The 17,141-nt window shown below is 56.0% G+C and overlaps 1 protein-coding gene across 1 annotated transcript; it reads left to right on the top strand.

Annotated features, from left to right (window-relative positions):
• Positions 1 to 2,767: 2,767 nt before the first annotated feature.
• VPS45 (vacuolar protein sorting 45 homolog) lies at positions 2,768 to 15,485 on the top strand. Its single transcript, XM_082298452.1, has 15 exons — positions 2,768 to 2,902; positions 2,995 to 3,129; positions 3,436 to 3,496; positions 4,003 to 4,082; positions 4,653 to 4,721; positions 4,975 to 5,112; positions 5,467 to 5,577; positions 6,845 to 6,979; positions 7,267 to 7,380; positions 7,632 to 7,799; positions 9,867 to 10,025; positions 10,759 to 10,866; positions 11,136 to 11,257; positions 12,636 to 12,767; positions 15,072 to 15,485. Exons 1-15 carry the CDS (start codon positions 2,810 to 2,812, stop codon positions 15,154 to 15,156), a joined length of 1,710 nt encoding a protein of 569 aa, XP_082154578.1. The 5' UTR covers positions 2,768 to 2,809; the 3' UTR covers positions 15,157 to 15,485.
• The last annotated feature ends 1,656 nt before the right edge of the window (positions 15,486 to 17,141 follow it).

Raw genomic sequence — 17,141 nt, 5'->3', positions numbered from 1 at the left:
GCCTGAGACCCCTTGTATGGAGCCTGGGACCCTGGTGAGGAGTCTGGGACCGTGCTGAGGGGCTTGAAACCCGTCTATGGAGTCGGTAACCCCTTTTATGGGGCCTGAGACCCCCCTTAAGGGGTCCGTAACCTCTCCCAGTGTGGGGCCTGAGACCTTGAGTGGCATCCCCGTCCGTGGAGTCTGTGCCCCCTGTGTGGGGCTGGAACACTGACCCCGGAGGCTGAGGGGTCAGCATCCGCTCCCCTGAGCCTGATTCCCACTGGGAATCACTTTCCATACCAGGGAAAGCTGTCTGCTCCTTGCCCACAGCACGGGAACACCGGCGAGTGGGGCACCAGCTGCAGGGCTGGTGGGATGGCACAGCCCTCGGCCAAGCGCCCCACATTCCCTGTGCCGAGGGCCTGACAGTCTCCGTGCCAAGGGCCTGGCATTCCCGGTGCTGTGGGTGCCCGCAGAAGCACACAGTGTGTCCCAGCACTGTGCCAGACCCGGGGGCCTGGTGGCCAGAGCAGGGGGCCTGGTGGCCAGAGCAGGGGGCCTGGTGGCCGGAGCAGGTGGCTGGTGATGCCATCAGCTGTGCCGGGGTGTGCCGGGAGGTGCTGGCACAGCTCCCATGGAGCCATTGCTGGTGTATTCGCCCCTGGTCCATCTCCCACTCAGCCTTCCTGGTTTTCTCTTAGGAAAAATACAGGTGGGCCAGGCCCTGGGCTGGAGCGGTGGCCATCGGGGGCCAGGGGCTGGTGGCAAACAGGCCGCATCATGCGCACAGCTCAGCTGATCCCGACGTTGAATCCATTCTTTGTGTCCTGCCCTTGTTTGTGTCCTGCACAAAGGGATTGTTTGTGTGTCTGGGCAGGGAAATGTCCAGCACAGAAAGGACGGGCCCAGGGCTTGTCCCTGCTGGCTGCACTGTTTGTCCACACAGTGGATCCTGCCCGGTGTCCCTGGTGTCCCCGTGCTCCAGAGTGATCCGTGCCCCTCCCATCCCACCCTGTTCCCACCCTGCTCCTGCTGGAGCTGCGGCGAGGGGCTGGCACAGTGTTAAATAGCCATTTCTCCTTGGAATCGGGAGTGGAGAATCCGTTGCTTTTGAAATAATCGAGATCAAATTCGATCCCTTAAAATAGCAGTGCCGTAATCCTGGACAATCCTATTGCCTCAATTTAGGGACCAACGTCTGTGCTCGTGCTGGGCCAATGGTGACAGGCCCAGGGCAGGTATTGATGAGGTTAAATCAGGGTTATTTACAGATATTATGCTTGAATAAATTCCTAAGGAAGGTTTAAATTAGAAATTATGGCAAATGCAGAGGTCTTTTCCAGCCTCAACAATTCAATGATTCCGACCACTCTCAGGACATGGAACTGCTCTGCTACGCCCCCCCCCCCCCATCAGCCTGTGGGGAAGGAAAAGTGTAAAATTTCTGCAGAATAAAAGTTGTTTAAAATGCTTTACCTGCAAACCAGGGATAAACATCCCACCAAGAAGCCTCAGAGATTTGGTTTGTGATTCATTTCACTAAAATGGCACAAGAAAGGGTTTGTCTTCCCTAAGGATAAGGACAAAGATGGATTTAAAGAGGAGATGGCACCCTGGATTTGGTTAGTTCACAAATAAAACCCTCACTGGCCTCATCCAAAAGCATTTCCAAGGAAACTGGACAATAACTAAACAAGCATTTTACAAACACTGAATCATTTAATGTCTAAATAAGGCCAGAAAACAATCACATGCAATTAAATCCTAATTTTTATTTCATTTGCCATTATTCTGTGTATCCTTTGGCCAGGAGCACTCACACACTCCTTAAGGCATCCGTTTGGATATGAGAAACAAAACCACGTGAGAAATAAAAAATGTAAAAAAGAAAATATTTGGGTTGTAATTTTCTAGGTAAATCCCTATTTAAACCACTCAGATCTTTGGGGTTTGTATGAAGATCCGTACATGTGCAAAACTCCCCAGCTTCCAGGAAAGAAGACCCAAAGTGTTTGGAAATGAAAAGTAAAATCTCATCAGGAAATGAAAGGATTAAAGATGACAAAGGTGTCCGTCACTCCGAGAGGAAGAGGGGAGCTGCTTAATTGGAAGTGAAAGGCAGGACATAATCCTTAGTTAATTGTTATCCCCTGCTATAAATAGGGCTTTGGCGGCGGGGGAGCGCCTGGTCCCGGGTCAGCTCTGTCGCGCCCAGAATAGCACCTAATGCCGGTGTCCGGCTCCCGGTGATGAGCGGGACCGGGCTGGTCCCGGAGCGCCAGCGTCGCCCACCCCTCGCCCACCCCGGGGTTCCAGGAGCAGCTTTGCCTCATGTTCAGTGAAACCGAGTCACGTCCTTTGTCCTTGGGGACCCTCGGGTGTGCCGAGCCTTCCTGGGGGCTTGGAGTGGGTCTGGGAGGATTTGGGGATGTTTGGAGTGGGTTTGTGTGTGTTTGGGGTGGGCTTAGGTGTGGATTTGGGTGGGTTCGGGTGGATTTGGTTTGTTTCAGGGAGGATTTAGCTGAGGTGGGTTTGTGTTGTTTTAAGGTAGGTTTGGGTTTAAGTGTGTCTGAGGTGAGTCTGGGTGGGTTCAGTCTCAAACTGCTTCGCTCTTGGAGCCATTTCCACTGCTCGGGTCCCCTCGGGAGGGGAAGGCCGGGCCGGGGCCGCGCTGCTGGTGGGGGCCGGTCCCACTGCCGGACTACAGCTCCCAGGAGGCGGCGGGGCCGGGCGGGTGGGCCGGAGAGAGCCGAGCGCAGCCGAAGCGCGACGGAACGAAGCGGAAGCGGGGCCAGGGACAGCCCGGTAGAGGAGCAGCCCCGCCAGGATGAACGCGGTGCTGGCGGTCCGGCAGTACGTGTCCAAGATGATCGAGGACAGCGGCCCCGGCATGAAAGTGCTGCTGATGGACCGGGAGACGGTGAGCGGCGGGGCCGGGAGCGCGGAGGGCGGCGGGGCCGGGAGCCGGGCCCGGGGCCGCTATGACGGGCGCTGCCCCGCTGCCGCCCGCAGACCGGCGCCGTGAGCGTGGTGTACACCCAGTCCGAGATCCTGCAGCGCGAGGTTTATCTCTTCGAGCGCCTCGACTCGCCCAACAGGGAGCCCATGAAGCACCTCAAGGCCATCTGCTTCCTGCGGCCCACCAAGGTGCGGAGCCCAGAGGGGGAGGAAACGGCCTCAGATCATGCTGAGGAGGTTTAGGTTGGGTATTCAGGAAAATTCCTTCATGGAAAGGGTTGTTCAGCCCTGGCACAGGGCAGTGGTGGAGCCACCATCCCTGGAATTGTTCAGATGTGTGTGATGTGGCACTTGGGGACAGGGGTCGGTGGTGGCCTTGGCAGTGGTGGCTGGGGGAATGGCTGGACACCAGGATCTCAGAGGCTTTCCCAACCTTAACGATTCCATGATTTCATATTCCTTAACTCTGCTCTCCCTGGTGCTGTTTCCATCCAGGAGAACGTGGAGCTCCTGGTGCAGGAGCTGCGAAGGCCCAAGTACAGCGTCTACTTCATCTGTGAGTATGAAGAGTCCAAGGATGTTGGAGGTCCATAAATCTGGAACAGGCTCAGCATCCCAGTGTGGATGGGACAGGCTCCACACCTCGGTGTGGATCACATGGCACCTCCCTGTGCTGGGTGTATCAGGCAGGTGCTTCCCACGTGTCCTGCTCGTGCCATGGAATGTTCCATGGGTTTGGGAATGAAGCAGAACGACTCCAGCTGGTTTGGAGTCGAAGCCCAGTCCTCCAGCCCAGGAATTAGTCAGTAGGATCCCAGGAATTGGGTGAAGTGGCCTCTAGATGTCATTGTGGCTCTGCAGGACACAGCAGGACCAGGCACCGGGGAGATAGGCAGGGAATGAGTTCGGAGCATCCCTGGGAGGTGGGTCAGGATTCCAACACCTGCGGGTGCAGGGTTAGAGGGTCTCTGTGGGATCTGCTCCTGCTCCAGAGGGGATCAGACTATGCCATCCCACAGGGTCTGCATGGTGCCCAACTGTCCCTTCTCTGTTTCCTCCCAGATTTCAGCAACGTCATCAGCAAGAGTGATGTGAAGGCCTTGGCTGAGGCCGATGAGCAGGAGGTCGTGGCTGAAGTCCAGGTGAAGTTTGGATGTTTTAGGTAGATCTAAACCCAAAAGCAAAGGGAAGGTCCAGGCTGCCAGACACTGGGAGCAGAAAGGGCTGTTGTTCCCAAATGGTGCGTGACAGGCCTGTGTGGGAGGAGGGATGGACACAAATGTGGGATGAAGAGGTAAAAGATTTCTCTGTGCCCTGCGCTCTCATCATAGCTGCTGCTATTCGTGATGTCTCACAAAGTGCTGCCGAGTTCAAATCCACATGGATGTGGCACTTGGGGACATGGGTTAGTGGTGGCCTTGGCAGTGCTGGAGGGATGGTTGGACTTGATGGCCTTAAAGGGCTTTTCCAGCATCAGTGATTCCATGATTCCATGTTTGATGAAGAGCTGGGCTCTGGAGCAATGCACAGTACAAATGGGAGGGGAGTTGTCAGCGGGACTGTGGGGCTTGGAGGGGTTTGGGGCGGAGGAAGGAGGGATGGTCCGAGCCAATGTGTCCAGGTGGTGGTTGGGGCTGGGTGGCCAGTGCTGGCACATGGCTTTGGCTGGGGTCAGGGTTAGAGACACGGGACTGTCCTGCTCCCCTCCCCAGGAGTTCTACGGCGACTACATTGCGGTGAACCCACATGTCTTCTCCCTCAACCTCCTGGGCTGCTGCCGGGTAGGAACATGGCGAGTTGTCCTTGGGTAACGAGTAGCCCTCATAAACAGGGGCCATGGGGGGCTGCCAGAGGGGCCAGCGGGGGGAATGGTCCTTGGCAAGGAGAGGAACACCGGGGAGCCCGGGTTCAGCCCCTGGGTACCTGCTGCTCCAGTGCAGCTGTGCTTTCCTGTGAGACTTCAGGACTTAGAAACAAGGATGTGGGAAAGTTTGGGACCAGTGCATCCATGTGAGGTGCAGCCTTTCCTTCCAGGGCCGCAGCTGGGACCCGGCTCAGCTCACCAGGACAACCCAGGGGCTCACTGCTCTGCTGCTGTCCCTGAAGAAGTGCCCCATGATCCGGTACCAGCTCTCCTCGGAGCCAGCGAAGCGCTTGGCCGAGTGCGTGAAGGTGAGGGGAACCCACAGCAGGTCCCTTTGGGATGAATCCAGTCTTGGCTAGTTTTTCACACGTGGATCCACTGGAGGGAAACACCTGTTTTCAGTCAATTCCTGTAAATTCCATCATTTACTTTGAGGCCCAGCGCTGGGCAGGTCTTGTCCCGCTCTGCTCCCAAAACAGCTGCTGGAGTACAGCATTCCTGGGAGCAGTGTCCCAGTTCCCTGGGGCCTTCAGCTCCTCCCTGGCAGTGCAGGCAAAGCAGCACAGTTGGGGTTTCACCCTCCCTTCCCTCTGTGCCTAAGCCCACACTGAGAGGGAGTCTTTCCCAGGTGTTCAAGTAGGATTTTTCCCATTTCTCCACAGCAAGTGATCACGAAGGAGTACGAGCTGTTTGACTTCCGGCGCACCGAGGTCCCTCCCCTGCTCCTCATCCTGGACCGGTCGGACGATGCCATCACCCCGCTCCTGAACCAGGTGAGTCACACCCAGGTGTGCCAGGCAGGGGTGGGAGTCCTGCAGCAGCTGGAGTTCTACCCCTGGCAGGTCATGGGTTGGATATAGGAGAGAAGTGTTGCTCCCCACCCCCTTTCCCTGCAAAATCCCTCTTTTATCCCCTGGCCGGGTTTTCCAGACCTGAGTGGGGGTTGTTCGTGCTGGCTTCAGTGGCAGATGGACACAGCACCCTGGAAAACAGGGCCACTGGCTCTTCCATGTGGCTTCTGGAGCCCCAGTGCTCTGGCAGAGCCTTTCCCAAGGAGTTGTGTGTTGGGCTGTGGGCAGCACACGGTTACCGAGTGACCTTGCCCTGCTGAGTCTCCCTCTGTTATCGATGGCTGCTGGATCTGCTCGGAGCTGTTGGATTTATTTGTTCCATGCTGTGCTGCAGATCCTGGCAGGATCTGTTGGTCTCCCTTCATTTCTGTGGGGTTCCCTTGGAACCTGGGGATCAGGAGCCGCACCTGGGCGGGATCAGCAGCCCCAGAGCTGCTGTAACACCGGTTCTGCAAGAGCTGGAGGTGACGTGTGTCAGGGAGGGGTGTGGCTGTCACAGCCCAGCTCACACCTGGTTTGGGGTGTTCTGGACTGTGCTCAGCATTGGGTGTTATCTGCTGTTTCAGGATTTCCTATCCCAAAGAGATTCCCAGGGATGTAAATGGAGTGCTGGGCACGGCAGGGCTCTTATCAGCTGTCACTGTTCTCTCTGGGTTATTATTAGACTCCTCAGGATAAAAATAGAAACTCCTGATGTGCAGAAATGCTCCTGCCAGTGGAGCACATAGGGAATTCTGCAGTGGAACTGTGGGACCTCTCCCTGCCTGGGCAGAGGGGTGGGGGGTTTGGTGGCCAACAGAGGTTTTGGAACAGGAATGTTAATCCCCATCCCTCTTTGGTCTCTTCTGAAGATACCTGCAAGAATTCTTGATCTGGTGGGAGGTGTCCCTGCCATGAACAGGATGGGTTTAATGTCCCTTCCAACCCAAACCGTCCCATGATACTGTGATTCTGGAATGGCCCTGGAGGGGGGTGGTTTCCCTCTGCACTGTCTCCCCATCTGATTATTTATCAGTGATGTTTATCTTCACTGGAATGTCCTGGCTGGTTTGAGGGATGCACTCCCAGACTCTGCTGTGTGTCCTGGGGTAGCAGGAGTGGCTCTGGCTGGGTTCAGCTGAAATCTATTGATTTCCCAGTGCTGTGTCTCACCAAGGTCATCCCTTTGCCTTCCTCTGTCCCCTGGCAGTGGACGTACCAGGCCATGGTCCACGAGCTGCTGGGGATCAACAACAACCGCATCGACCTGTCCCGGGTGCCGGGGATCAGCAAGGACCTGCGGGAGGTCGTCCTGTCAGCTGAGAACGATGAATTCTACGCCAACGTAGGTGTCCCGGGGGGCTTCACCAGCACCCAAATTTGGGGGTTTGCCACGGGAAAGGAGCTTCCCGATGACTTTGAGGTTCAGGGTGGGGATGTGCCATTTGTGACCTCAGTGTGCAGCACTAGTGGCATCTGACTTGAGATAACGGGTCCTGTTTGTAGTTGGATTTCAAGCCCTGCTCCAGGTTTTGGGGGAGGGCGCCACCTTTTCCCAGCTGTTCAAGGCTCTTCCTTGGTCGAAACTCTCTCAAGTGAGTTTCCCTCTGCTTCCCACCTTGTTCCCTACAGAACATGTACTTGAACTTCGCCGAGATTGGCACCAACATCAAGAACCTGATGGAGGATTTCCAGAGGAGGAAGCCAAAGGAGCAGCAGAAGCTGGAGTCCATCGCGGATATGAAGGTACAGACAAAGCCCATCCCACTGTGTCCCATCCTTTCATGCTAGGAATAAATAAAAAGTACATCCCTCCCAGAAATCTCCTGGTAATGGGAGAAATCGTGTGGGCTCCTGGGACCAAGGTGTCTGATCCTCTGCCCACCTGCACAGGGCTTGGATTGCTGGGAATTTGTACAATTTATGGCTGGCTGCACCCACCCTCTATCTCCTGCTTTTCCCTGGAAGCACGCACTGCCTCAGTTTCCCCATCACAGGCCTTTGTGGAGAACTACCCTCAGTTCAAGAAGATGTCAGGCACAGTGTCCAAGCATGTGACAGTGGTGGGGGAACTGTCCCGGCTCGTGGCGGAGCGGAACCTGCTGGAGGTGTCAGAGGTGGAGCAGGAGCTGGCCTGCCAGAGTGACCATTCCAGCGCGCTCCAGGTACACATCCTGGCTCTGGATCCGGGGGGTTCCATCCCGTCACTCCCTTGGGAGTGGGGATTTGAGGCTGGGAGGCAGTGGGAGCTCCATGTGTGGATATCCTGTGCGCAGGGACACTGGGTGTGGAATTGCTTCTCGGTGCTCAGCTCAGATGGGAATGAGTCATCGTTAATAACTGGCTTGAGAAGCATCCTTGCAAATCCTGTCCTTACATCCCACAAGCCAACGTTCTTTCATTATATTCAGCCAGTTGGCTTCTGGCAGGCACCAGGATAAGACAGCCTCAGACACCATGCAGGAGCTGATGTGTTTGTTGGGCAGGAGAAGAGCTGGAATCCCTGGAATTGTCTTTACCTATTTTTTTTAAGAAAAACCACTAGAAAGTCTCAGATCCAAGATTTCTTTGGCGGAGAGGCCTGGAAAAGCTGAAGAGAGGTTCTGTGACAGCTGAGCGTGGCCTCTTGTGCCGTGACCGGAGCAGGGTCTGGCAGAGTCAGTGGTGATGGATTCGGGCTGGTGCTCAACAGGAGCTTTGGGATGGGGCTGGCTCAGAGCAGAGCTGGAACAGCCACTCACTTCTGAGAAATGATTCCTTGATTTTCGGTAGTGGAGGGGGAGTCCCACCATGTAACAGACCATTAGATGGCACTGGGGAAGCAGAGGGACTGGGAAATGAGGAAGAGCGTCTCCAGCAGGTTTGAGATCAGTTTCTTCCCCACCTCTGTGACCCTGAACTCCAAGTGGGGGCTGGGGGGATAACACTGGACTGTCCTCAGAAGTGGGATGTTCTCCCAGCCCCTGGGCTGATGCTTCCCTATGGACCAGCGAGTGTAGGGATGGGATTCCATAGCTGGTGTCTGGCAGGATTTACATGGCTGAGTATGGAACTGGGAACGCAGCCAGAAATGTGTTTGCTGGAAGCAGCCTCTGAGGTCCTCAAGCTGTTTCACTGTCTCCAGCTCAGGTTGTTGCAGTTTAAAAGTCAAATATTCCCAGTCTGCTCCCTCCCTGTGCCGTGAGCCTTGATTTTTGATGGAATATACGTAGCACAGAGCTATGGTGCCAGGTGAATCCTGGGGTTTCTGGGGTCACCTTGGTCCTGCTCTACACAAACAGTGTTTCTGCAGTTTCCTTCCAGCCCTGTGCCTGAAGGGCCCTGTTGTATTTCCAGCAACTGAGGCCACTGGAAGACATGCAGCAGCTCAGAAATAAATGGAAAGCCCATGTAACTGGGATCTTTGTCCCTGCAGCCACCCCGCCCTGGGCTGTCCCTGCTGCGGCTCCCAATGGCAGAGAGAGGGGCAAGGCCACGGGACAAGAAGCAGCAGCCAGAGCCTGGAATAAGGGTGGAATTGTTCTCCCCTGATGTCACTTCAGGGATTGCTGGATCTCTGGTGGCCTTGGGCCCCCCAGTCTGGGACATTTGGGTTCCTCCTCCCCTGGGCTCTCATTAACCCTGACACAGTGCATGAGCCCTGGGAGCTGAATGGAGGGGTTGGAATCCCAGCTCCTCCCATGGACAATGGCTGTTCTGTTCTCTGCTTCCTGCTGGTCCTGGCACTGCCAGCACAGGAACCTCCCTGGGGCTCCAGCCCTCCCCTCACAGGTGAATTCCTGACCTTGAATGGTGAAATTCCTCTTGATCCTCCTCACAGCCAGGATTTTATGTTGTGTTTCTGTCACTAGTCAGCATGAGTCAAATAGATGCCAACAAACATCTGGGCCAGGTGAATCCAGCAGCGGATCAGGAATGATAACAGATCCCTGCTCTTCCCTCTACCTGGGATCTCTCTTTCCATGCTTTAATTCCTTCCCTCCTTTGCTTCCAAACATGCAGTTTGTTCCTCCACATCTCACATCCAAAGGTTAGCTCAGGTTATGCCACAGCTGTATTTCTCTTGCATTGCTCCTGTGGCAGTATTGTTGCTGGGCAGTGAAACCAGTCTGATAGGTGTCCCCTAAGGCAGTGACCAATGAAACCCGTATGACTGCGTGTCCCTCAGGCTGTGGGCACTGGGGCAGTCCGGTGTGGCCCCCGCGGTCCCTGAGGTGCCGTGTGTCCTGCAGAGCGTGCGGCGGCTGCTGCAGAGCCCGCGGCTGTCGGAGCTGGACGCCGCGCGGTTGGTGATGCTCTACGCGCTGCGCTACGAACGCCACGGCAGCAGCGGCCTCCCGGCACTGCTGGAGGAGCTGCGCGGCCGCGGTGGCACCGACAGGTACCGCAAGGTAACCCTGGGGTGGGGCGGGATGGGGGAATCGCTGCTCTTTGGGGCGAAACCCGCCTGCTCCGGGTCAGCCCAGGGCTGCGTTGTTGCACAGAGCCCTGAGCTCGGCTGTGACCTATGGGTGTGGTTTTAAAAGGTGTTTTAAATAAGTGGCTCGATTTCCATTTCCTAAGTCAGTGATGTTGAGGGCTGGACTCCAGAGGTCCCTTCCACTCCTGACTAGTCTGTGATTCCTTCACGTTATGAAGGATTGAATAAAGAAGGGGTGGCAGGAGCCTGCTGGGAGGGGAGTGTGGCTGTACGTGGGCCTGGGATGTGCTTCCTCTCTTCTTTTCCTCCCCCCCCACCCCTTTCCCCAGCTCCTGCTGCACAGGCAGTGGCAGCAGTGAAGGGCTGGGGATGGAGAGGCTGGCAGGGAGGGAACAGGCAGCAGTGCCAGGAGCAGCTGGGGAGGAGGTGGAGGAGCGGGATGATGTCACCTCGTGTGGAGGAGCTGATGTCGTTGCTGCAGGCGATGGAGATGAAGCCTCTCCTCAAGCAGGAGGGTCAGGGCGGGCTGGGGATGTGGGGGTGCTGCTGCTCTGCCCCCTCACCTCCGTGTGCAGTTCCATTGGGATCACCTTCGTGGCTCCTTGTCCCCATTCCAGAACTCCATGAGGTGTCTGCAGTGACTCCTCACCACAGCCTGGAAGGAGTTCCCAGGCTGACAGGGCTCCTGCCCTCTCCCTGCACAGCTGGTGTCCGCCGTGGTGGAGTACGGAGGGAAGCGGGTCCGAGGCAGTGACCTGTTCAGCCCCAAGGATGCCGTGGCCATCACCAAGCAGTTCCTCAAAGGCCTGAAGGTAGTGAGCTGCCCTGGGGAAACGGGGACAGACTGAAGCAAAACTGCAGCCCAGAGGAGCAGGGCTGGCAGGAGTGCTGGGGGCTGCTGGCTCAGGACTGGGATTTCACAGAAAGGGCCATGGCTTCAGGGCCTGATTCCATTGAGAACAACGGGAGTGAGTTGCTGGAGAGCCTCTCAATCCCAAATTCAGGGGTAGTACCTGCTGTGCCTCTGCTGATCCTCCTTCCTTGCTGGGCCACTTCCTAAAGAGCTTCTCCCCGGCTGCAGGGCATCGAGAACGTGTACACCCAGCACCAGCCCCTGCTCCAGGAAACCCTGGACCAGCTCATCAAGGGAAAGCTCAAGGACAGCCAGTATCCCTACCTGGGCCCCAACACACTCCGGGACAGGTACATGGGGCCTTTGGGGCAGAGCCTGCACTGGGACACACTGGCTGCCCCGGCACTGGGACATCCGTGGTGTCCCCAGCGCTGTCCCCATAGCGGGCTTGGACTGATGATGAACAGAACTGGGGCTTGGCACAGAAATCTCTTGGATGCAGAGGTCTTGTATCCCCAAGAATGTTCCCTGGAGCAGGCTCCCAGGACTGGGATATGTCTCATCCTGTCTTGCCTTGCTGGCCCAGATGTGCCATTCCCATTGGGAGGCTTGGGTGAAGGATGAAGCCCTCACTCATCAGAGCTGGCTCTGTGATGGCCGTGCCATCTGCTGTTTGGGGACTGCCAAAATAGTCCCAACTGCAGCTCTCCTGCCTGAGCCAGTACTGTTCCCAGTGGAAATGGGATCCTGCTGGAGAGGGTCATGCAGCCCTAACCCAGACTCTGAGGAGATATCAGGCTTTGGGTGGTTATTGGTGATACAGATCACATTGGGAAGGGACTGCACTCACCTTTTCCACGACTTTTCCTTGCTTTCCCGCATCCCCTTGGGCGGGGAGGCAGTGGTGTGGGGATCCATGGAAATCTAGTGGCCAGCATGCTCTCTCTGTGCCTGTGTCCCAACCAGGCAGGAGCAGCTTTGCTCCAGGCCATGCTGTCCCATGCTGTGATCCAGGAAAGAAATTCTTGGTGTTGGTCCTTCCGAGGGATTGGGAGGGTGGTTATGGGAGAGGGAAGCAGCAGCTCACTTGAAAGCAGCATGTGCACTGCATACCTGGGTTTGTGTTGGGATGGAGGAAGGCACTTCTCTCCCCCCTTCCTCTTGCTTGGCTTCCCTCTACCATCCCACATTTCCCTGCTGGCTGGGAAATGTCCCCTCAGGTGAACTGAGGCACAAATCCCAGCGGTTCCTGATCAGTCGCAAGCGCGAGCTGCTCCGAGCCTGGGAGCTCCAAGGCAGTGCCATGTCCTTGCCTGACTCTGGAATCGATCCTGATTTCCCAGCCCCAGCAGATCATGCGTTAAACATGGGCATGTGGATCCACAGGGATCAGGGTGGTGCTGTTGGAGGTTGCTCAGGGCTGTGGGTGAAAGTTTGGGAGAGGTGAGGTTTTGGGGGATTCAGTGGGTTGTTTTCAGCTCTGAGCCCAGCACATCACAGGGATGAGGCAGGGTCTAGGAGAGGCACACTCGGGATCACGGATCACTTCCTCCAAGGTGCAGGATTTATCCTTGGCTTTGTCTGATCCCAACTCAGTATTTGTGCCTGCTCCATCCCAGAAAGTGTCCAAGGCCAGGTTGGACAGGGCAAGGTGTCCCTGCCATGAACGAGATGAGCTTTTAGGTCCCTTCAGCCCAAACCATTCTGTGATTTGTGCCTTTATCCCAGGCCTCAGGATATTATTGTATTCCTCATCGGAGGGGCCACGTACGAGGAGGCTCTGGCCGTGTTCAACCTGAACCGCTCCAACCCCGGTGTCCGCATCGTCCTGGGGGGGACCACCATCCACAACACCAGGAGGTAAAATCCACCTGTCTGCAGATCGTGCCTTGAAAACTGCTGGCACAGCAGGAATTTGGGATGCCTGAGGGATCCCCACATGGAAGTGGCTGTCAGTGCTCTGGATCCAGCTCTGCTCATGGTGGCTCAGGGACAGATCCCTGAGCTGGAGGCTTAATTTGCATTTCCATGAGCTCAAGGGCAGGGAAGTAGAGGTTTCCATAGAGTTTTTCCAGTTTATAACACTGGGAAGCCAGAGCAGCACACGGGAATTCAGCACTGAATGAACCTGCAGCTGCTTTGCTGAAGGTGGGCAAAGATCCCTGTCAGTATGGAATTCACAGTGGGAAACATCTGTTTTATAAATACAAGTAACTTTTCCTGAACCCAAATTACTCACATCGGGCACAGGAAAGAATTGAGGCCACCGTGGGAATTGTTTCCCATCAGCGCAGCTTGCTGCTGGCCAGGGAGGAGAGCAGGAATTCTCTCCAGATTCCCAGTGCTCGGTGTGGGATGGTGGGAAAATCCTGAGCTGCTGCAGAAGCTCAGGATCTGCCGCTCCATCGTGGGCTCCACTTGGATTGGTGCTGCCAGGAGCCACCAGGGCTGGTTTGGGCTCTCCTGCGGTGCAGTCCCTGAATTATTTACAGAAAAACTGGGATTCTGTACCCAAATTTACATTTCAAAGAATGAAGTGGGGGAAAATTTAAAAGAAAATAAAAGGCTGGTGCTTTGAAAGGGCTGGATGCGGCCAGGTCCTGCCTGGGGAGGACAGCAAAGCCCTGCCCCAGATGATCCATTTTCCTTTGGATAAGGTTTCCCTGAGGATGGAAGGACAATAAAGATGTCTCCTGTCCACTGTTATCCACGATGCCAGCACAGTGCCCTAGGATCAGGGATATCTCAGCACATCCCTGAGGTGTCTCATATGAGGGAAGCCAGGCTTTAGTGTGTCCCAGCCCCTCATGTAATCCATGGCCTTGCTGATTCCTGCGGGATTAGGGCAGATATGTCACCAGAAACAAGGGGATTTGGGTGTTAATGCACCGAGCAGCCATGTAAGCACCTAATCCTGGTTCCATTGTTCTTACTCCCTGCTGGAACTGGGACCAACATCTGTGGGCCCAGAGGGGTGGCCCAAAGGATGGAGAATCTGCTCTGCTCCTGGGGATCTGCCCTGTTCCTGGGGTTTCCAGAGCAATTCCGCAGGGTTTGGAGGAGAAAGGGTTACAAAGGATCGATAATCGGCTAAAAAGGGTTGCCAGGAACATCTGGTGCTGGGGCTGACTCATTCTGGGCAGGTTGAGCATGAACCTGCTGGGACTAATCCTAGGATGTGGGGCCTGACCCAGTTACCCAGTTACGGCTGCAGTGGCGGCACCGGATCCTCCTGGGGACCCTCCTGACTGCGGAAGGTTCATTTCTCCTGGGAGTTTCGTCTCCAGGCCCTGGTTGGATGGAGCAGCTGTGGAGGTACCTGCAGACTCCTGTGCTGGGTCCTCGCCTGTTCCTGGCAGGATCTGCAGGGTCCTGGGAACAGCAGCCTCAGCAGGGGGGGCATTTGGCTCTTGCCTCCCATCATTCCAGACCAGGCATGTGCTCGGAGAGGCCATGCCGAGGGACCCCGAGGTGTCATTGGTCACAGGCACAAGCTGCTCCAGACAGCACGGGACCAGAGACCCTAAAAACACCAGAGTCATTCCCTGCCAGAGCTCAGTTCTGCCTGGTTCTAGTGCCTAAAAATAACTTGGAGGAGGGAGAGCTCCGGCTGGAACACAGAGCCAGGTGCCAGAGCCTGTGCCAGAGCCATTGCCGCTGTGGGCAGTGCCCTGGCTGTGCCCCTTCCCAGCTGTGTCCAGTGGGACTCAGCTGGGTGTTGCTGCAGGGTTTTTGCAGGACATTTTAGGGTTTTACTGTTTCTCAAACCCCTCAAGATTCACAGCCTGGGCAAGAAGAGCTGCCCCAGCCCCGGTTTAGGGGAATCTCATTGCTGTAGGATTTGTGGCATATCTTGGTTTGTATTTCTTTATCTTTTGGGGTGTTTTTTAAGCATTGCTGTTGAGATCACCTGATCAGCACATTGAGGGATGAGTCAGCCTGGGAATGGCCGTGGCGTCTCATTGCCAGAGGAACTGTCCTGCGGCTGAGAGCATTCCTGGCTCTGGGAGCTGCTCCCAGCCGCGGGTGTGTGATGCCAGCGAGCCTGAGGCTTGTGCTGGGGACAGTCACAGCCCCTCTGGCCTCGGACACCTCGGACAAGTGTCAGTGTGCCATGAGCAGATCCCTGGCCCTTGTTCCACTGACCTGAACCTTTCCCGGCAGCTTCCTGGAGGAGGTCACAGCCGCGGGGTTCCGCGGGCGAAGCACTGACAGCTCCCAAGTCCCAAGGTCCAGCAGCCGACGGTGAATCCAGAAGGAATTAATCCTTTTTTGCACATTCAGAGGTTTCCCAGACTAGAGCAGAGCAGGATGGTCCTGCCCTGCAGCTGGAGCTTCCCCTCCACACCTGGAATGGCAGCAAGTGCTGGAGCTGGCACTGACCCAATGGCCGGGATCTGCTCCCATTGCAGCTCCTCCTTGTGCCCTCACAAGCAGGGCCGGGACTGGGATTGTCATCTGAGGAGAGCCTGGGAAAGCCCTTGAATCCCTGCAGCTCCTGGCTCTTTACTGGGACAGACGGGATGAGTCCCATGAGGAGCCCAACGATGCAGCCCTATGCTGAGGGAGCAGCTGTGGGGGTGCAGCTGGTGGGCACAGGAGCCCTTTGCTCTGTTGTCTGTATATGTTGAATCCTATTAAATCCCCCACTTTGGCCGAATCTGTTGGATGATTCTCACTTTCCCTTTCCCAGTGCCAACAAGGTGCAGTTAACAGCCTGAGCCTCCTCGGGAGCTTTTGCTCCCCTCCAGGACCACACCAAGGAACCTGCAACTGTGTTTCCAGCTCTGCTCCGTGGCCTCTAATCAGCATTTGATTGGGAATTAACAAGCCAGATCAAATGAAATGAGCTCCTAAATCCCTGGGAATTATCTTGGCATCACAACTAAGTCCTGTTGATGTGGGAGAGAGCAAAGCCCTGCAGGGAGGAGGGGACCTGGCCCTGGGGGTCCTGGGCAGCTCTTTGGGGAAGGGTGGGGAGAACACAACCTGTGCTGGGGAGAGGTTTCTCTGCCCACAGCCAAGGGTGGAACTGGGTGGGCACCTTTACGGTGAATTTTTGGTGAATTTTGGGTTGTTGGGACAGGCAAAGCCACAAGTGCCTTCTCCCTCACAGGTGGCTCAGGTCTCTGACAGTCTGAGACCTCAACAGAGGAGAGCTGAGTCAGGATGCTGGACAGCCCCCTGCCCCATCCGCCCCTCCAGCAGCCCCTTCCCCAGGCAACAATGCTGTAATTATTGTCAGAGACACAGAAAAGCATGTGTCCTAGTTAAACTCAGCTTGCCTCCCAGACAGCAGCTTCACACTTGATATCCAGAGGCAAAATGCTGGGGGGGGGGGGGGGTGTTAAATACATAAATAAACCAAGAGTTTGCTGATCTGCTCTGCAAGATGAGATTTTGGCAACTGTTTATTATGGATCAGCACAGGGAGCAGCTGCAACATCAGGGCTAGGGGTAGTAGTGAAGGGCCTGTGTGAACACAGGGAGAGACACAAACACACCTTGGAGAGGCTTTTCATTGTGCCCACAGCGATGGGGATGGGGACAGGGCTGGGGGTGAGAAGCTGCACAGACCTCGTCACCTGTCCCACGGGTGAGCAGCCTCTAGGGTTGGCCTCATTGCTGGAAGTGCAGCAGCCTGTTCCTGGTACAGAAATGGGAGACGGGTTCCCTCCTATCTCCTTCCTTCCCTGTTAAATTGTTGATGTTTCCAGCTCTGAATCATTGGTCACATCCTTCACAAACGTGACTCACTGTCGCACTGTGAGAACAGCCCGAGGATTCCAACTGCAGCTGAATTCCTGCTCCCAGGGATGGGGTGGGGTGTGCAGGTGCGTTACCTGCTGTGGTTTCAGGGCAACTCCCCTGGCACCAGAGGACATTTGGGAAGAGCGTGGGCCCTGGATCCAAAGGGCACGACAGAGCTGTCCTGCTGCCACCAGCACTGCCATCTGGCATTGGCCATCAGCCGGTGCTCTGCAGGCCCTGGCCACCAAAAACAGGATGTGAGGAAGGACAAGTCCGGCTGGGAGGCAAAATGTCATTAAATAAACTGGCAGGTTCTGTGGTGTCCCAGGGATACACTGGGGGCTCTGGGCAGCCGGCGTGGCTCATCTGTCCCTCTGCCATCAGCCCTGCCTGGGCCAAGCTTTGGCCACGTGGGGTAGAAGGGAAAACTGAGGCACAGAGATGGCAAATCCTGGTCCTGGGCCCCACGGAGTTCTGGGCTGC

The sequence above is a fragment of the Coloeus monedula genome, assembly GCF_965178545.1.
Source record: "Coloeus monedula genome assembly, chromosome: 29".
In the NCBI taxonomy this organism is placed as follows: Eukaryota; Metazoa; Chordata; class Aves; order Passeriformes; family Corvidae; genus Coloeus; species Coloeus monedula.
This window is presented reverse-complemented; position numbering and strand designations above follow the sequence as displayed.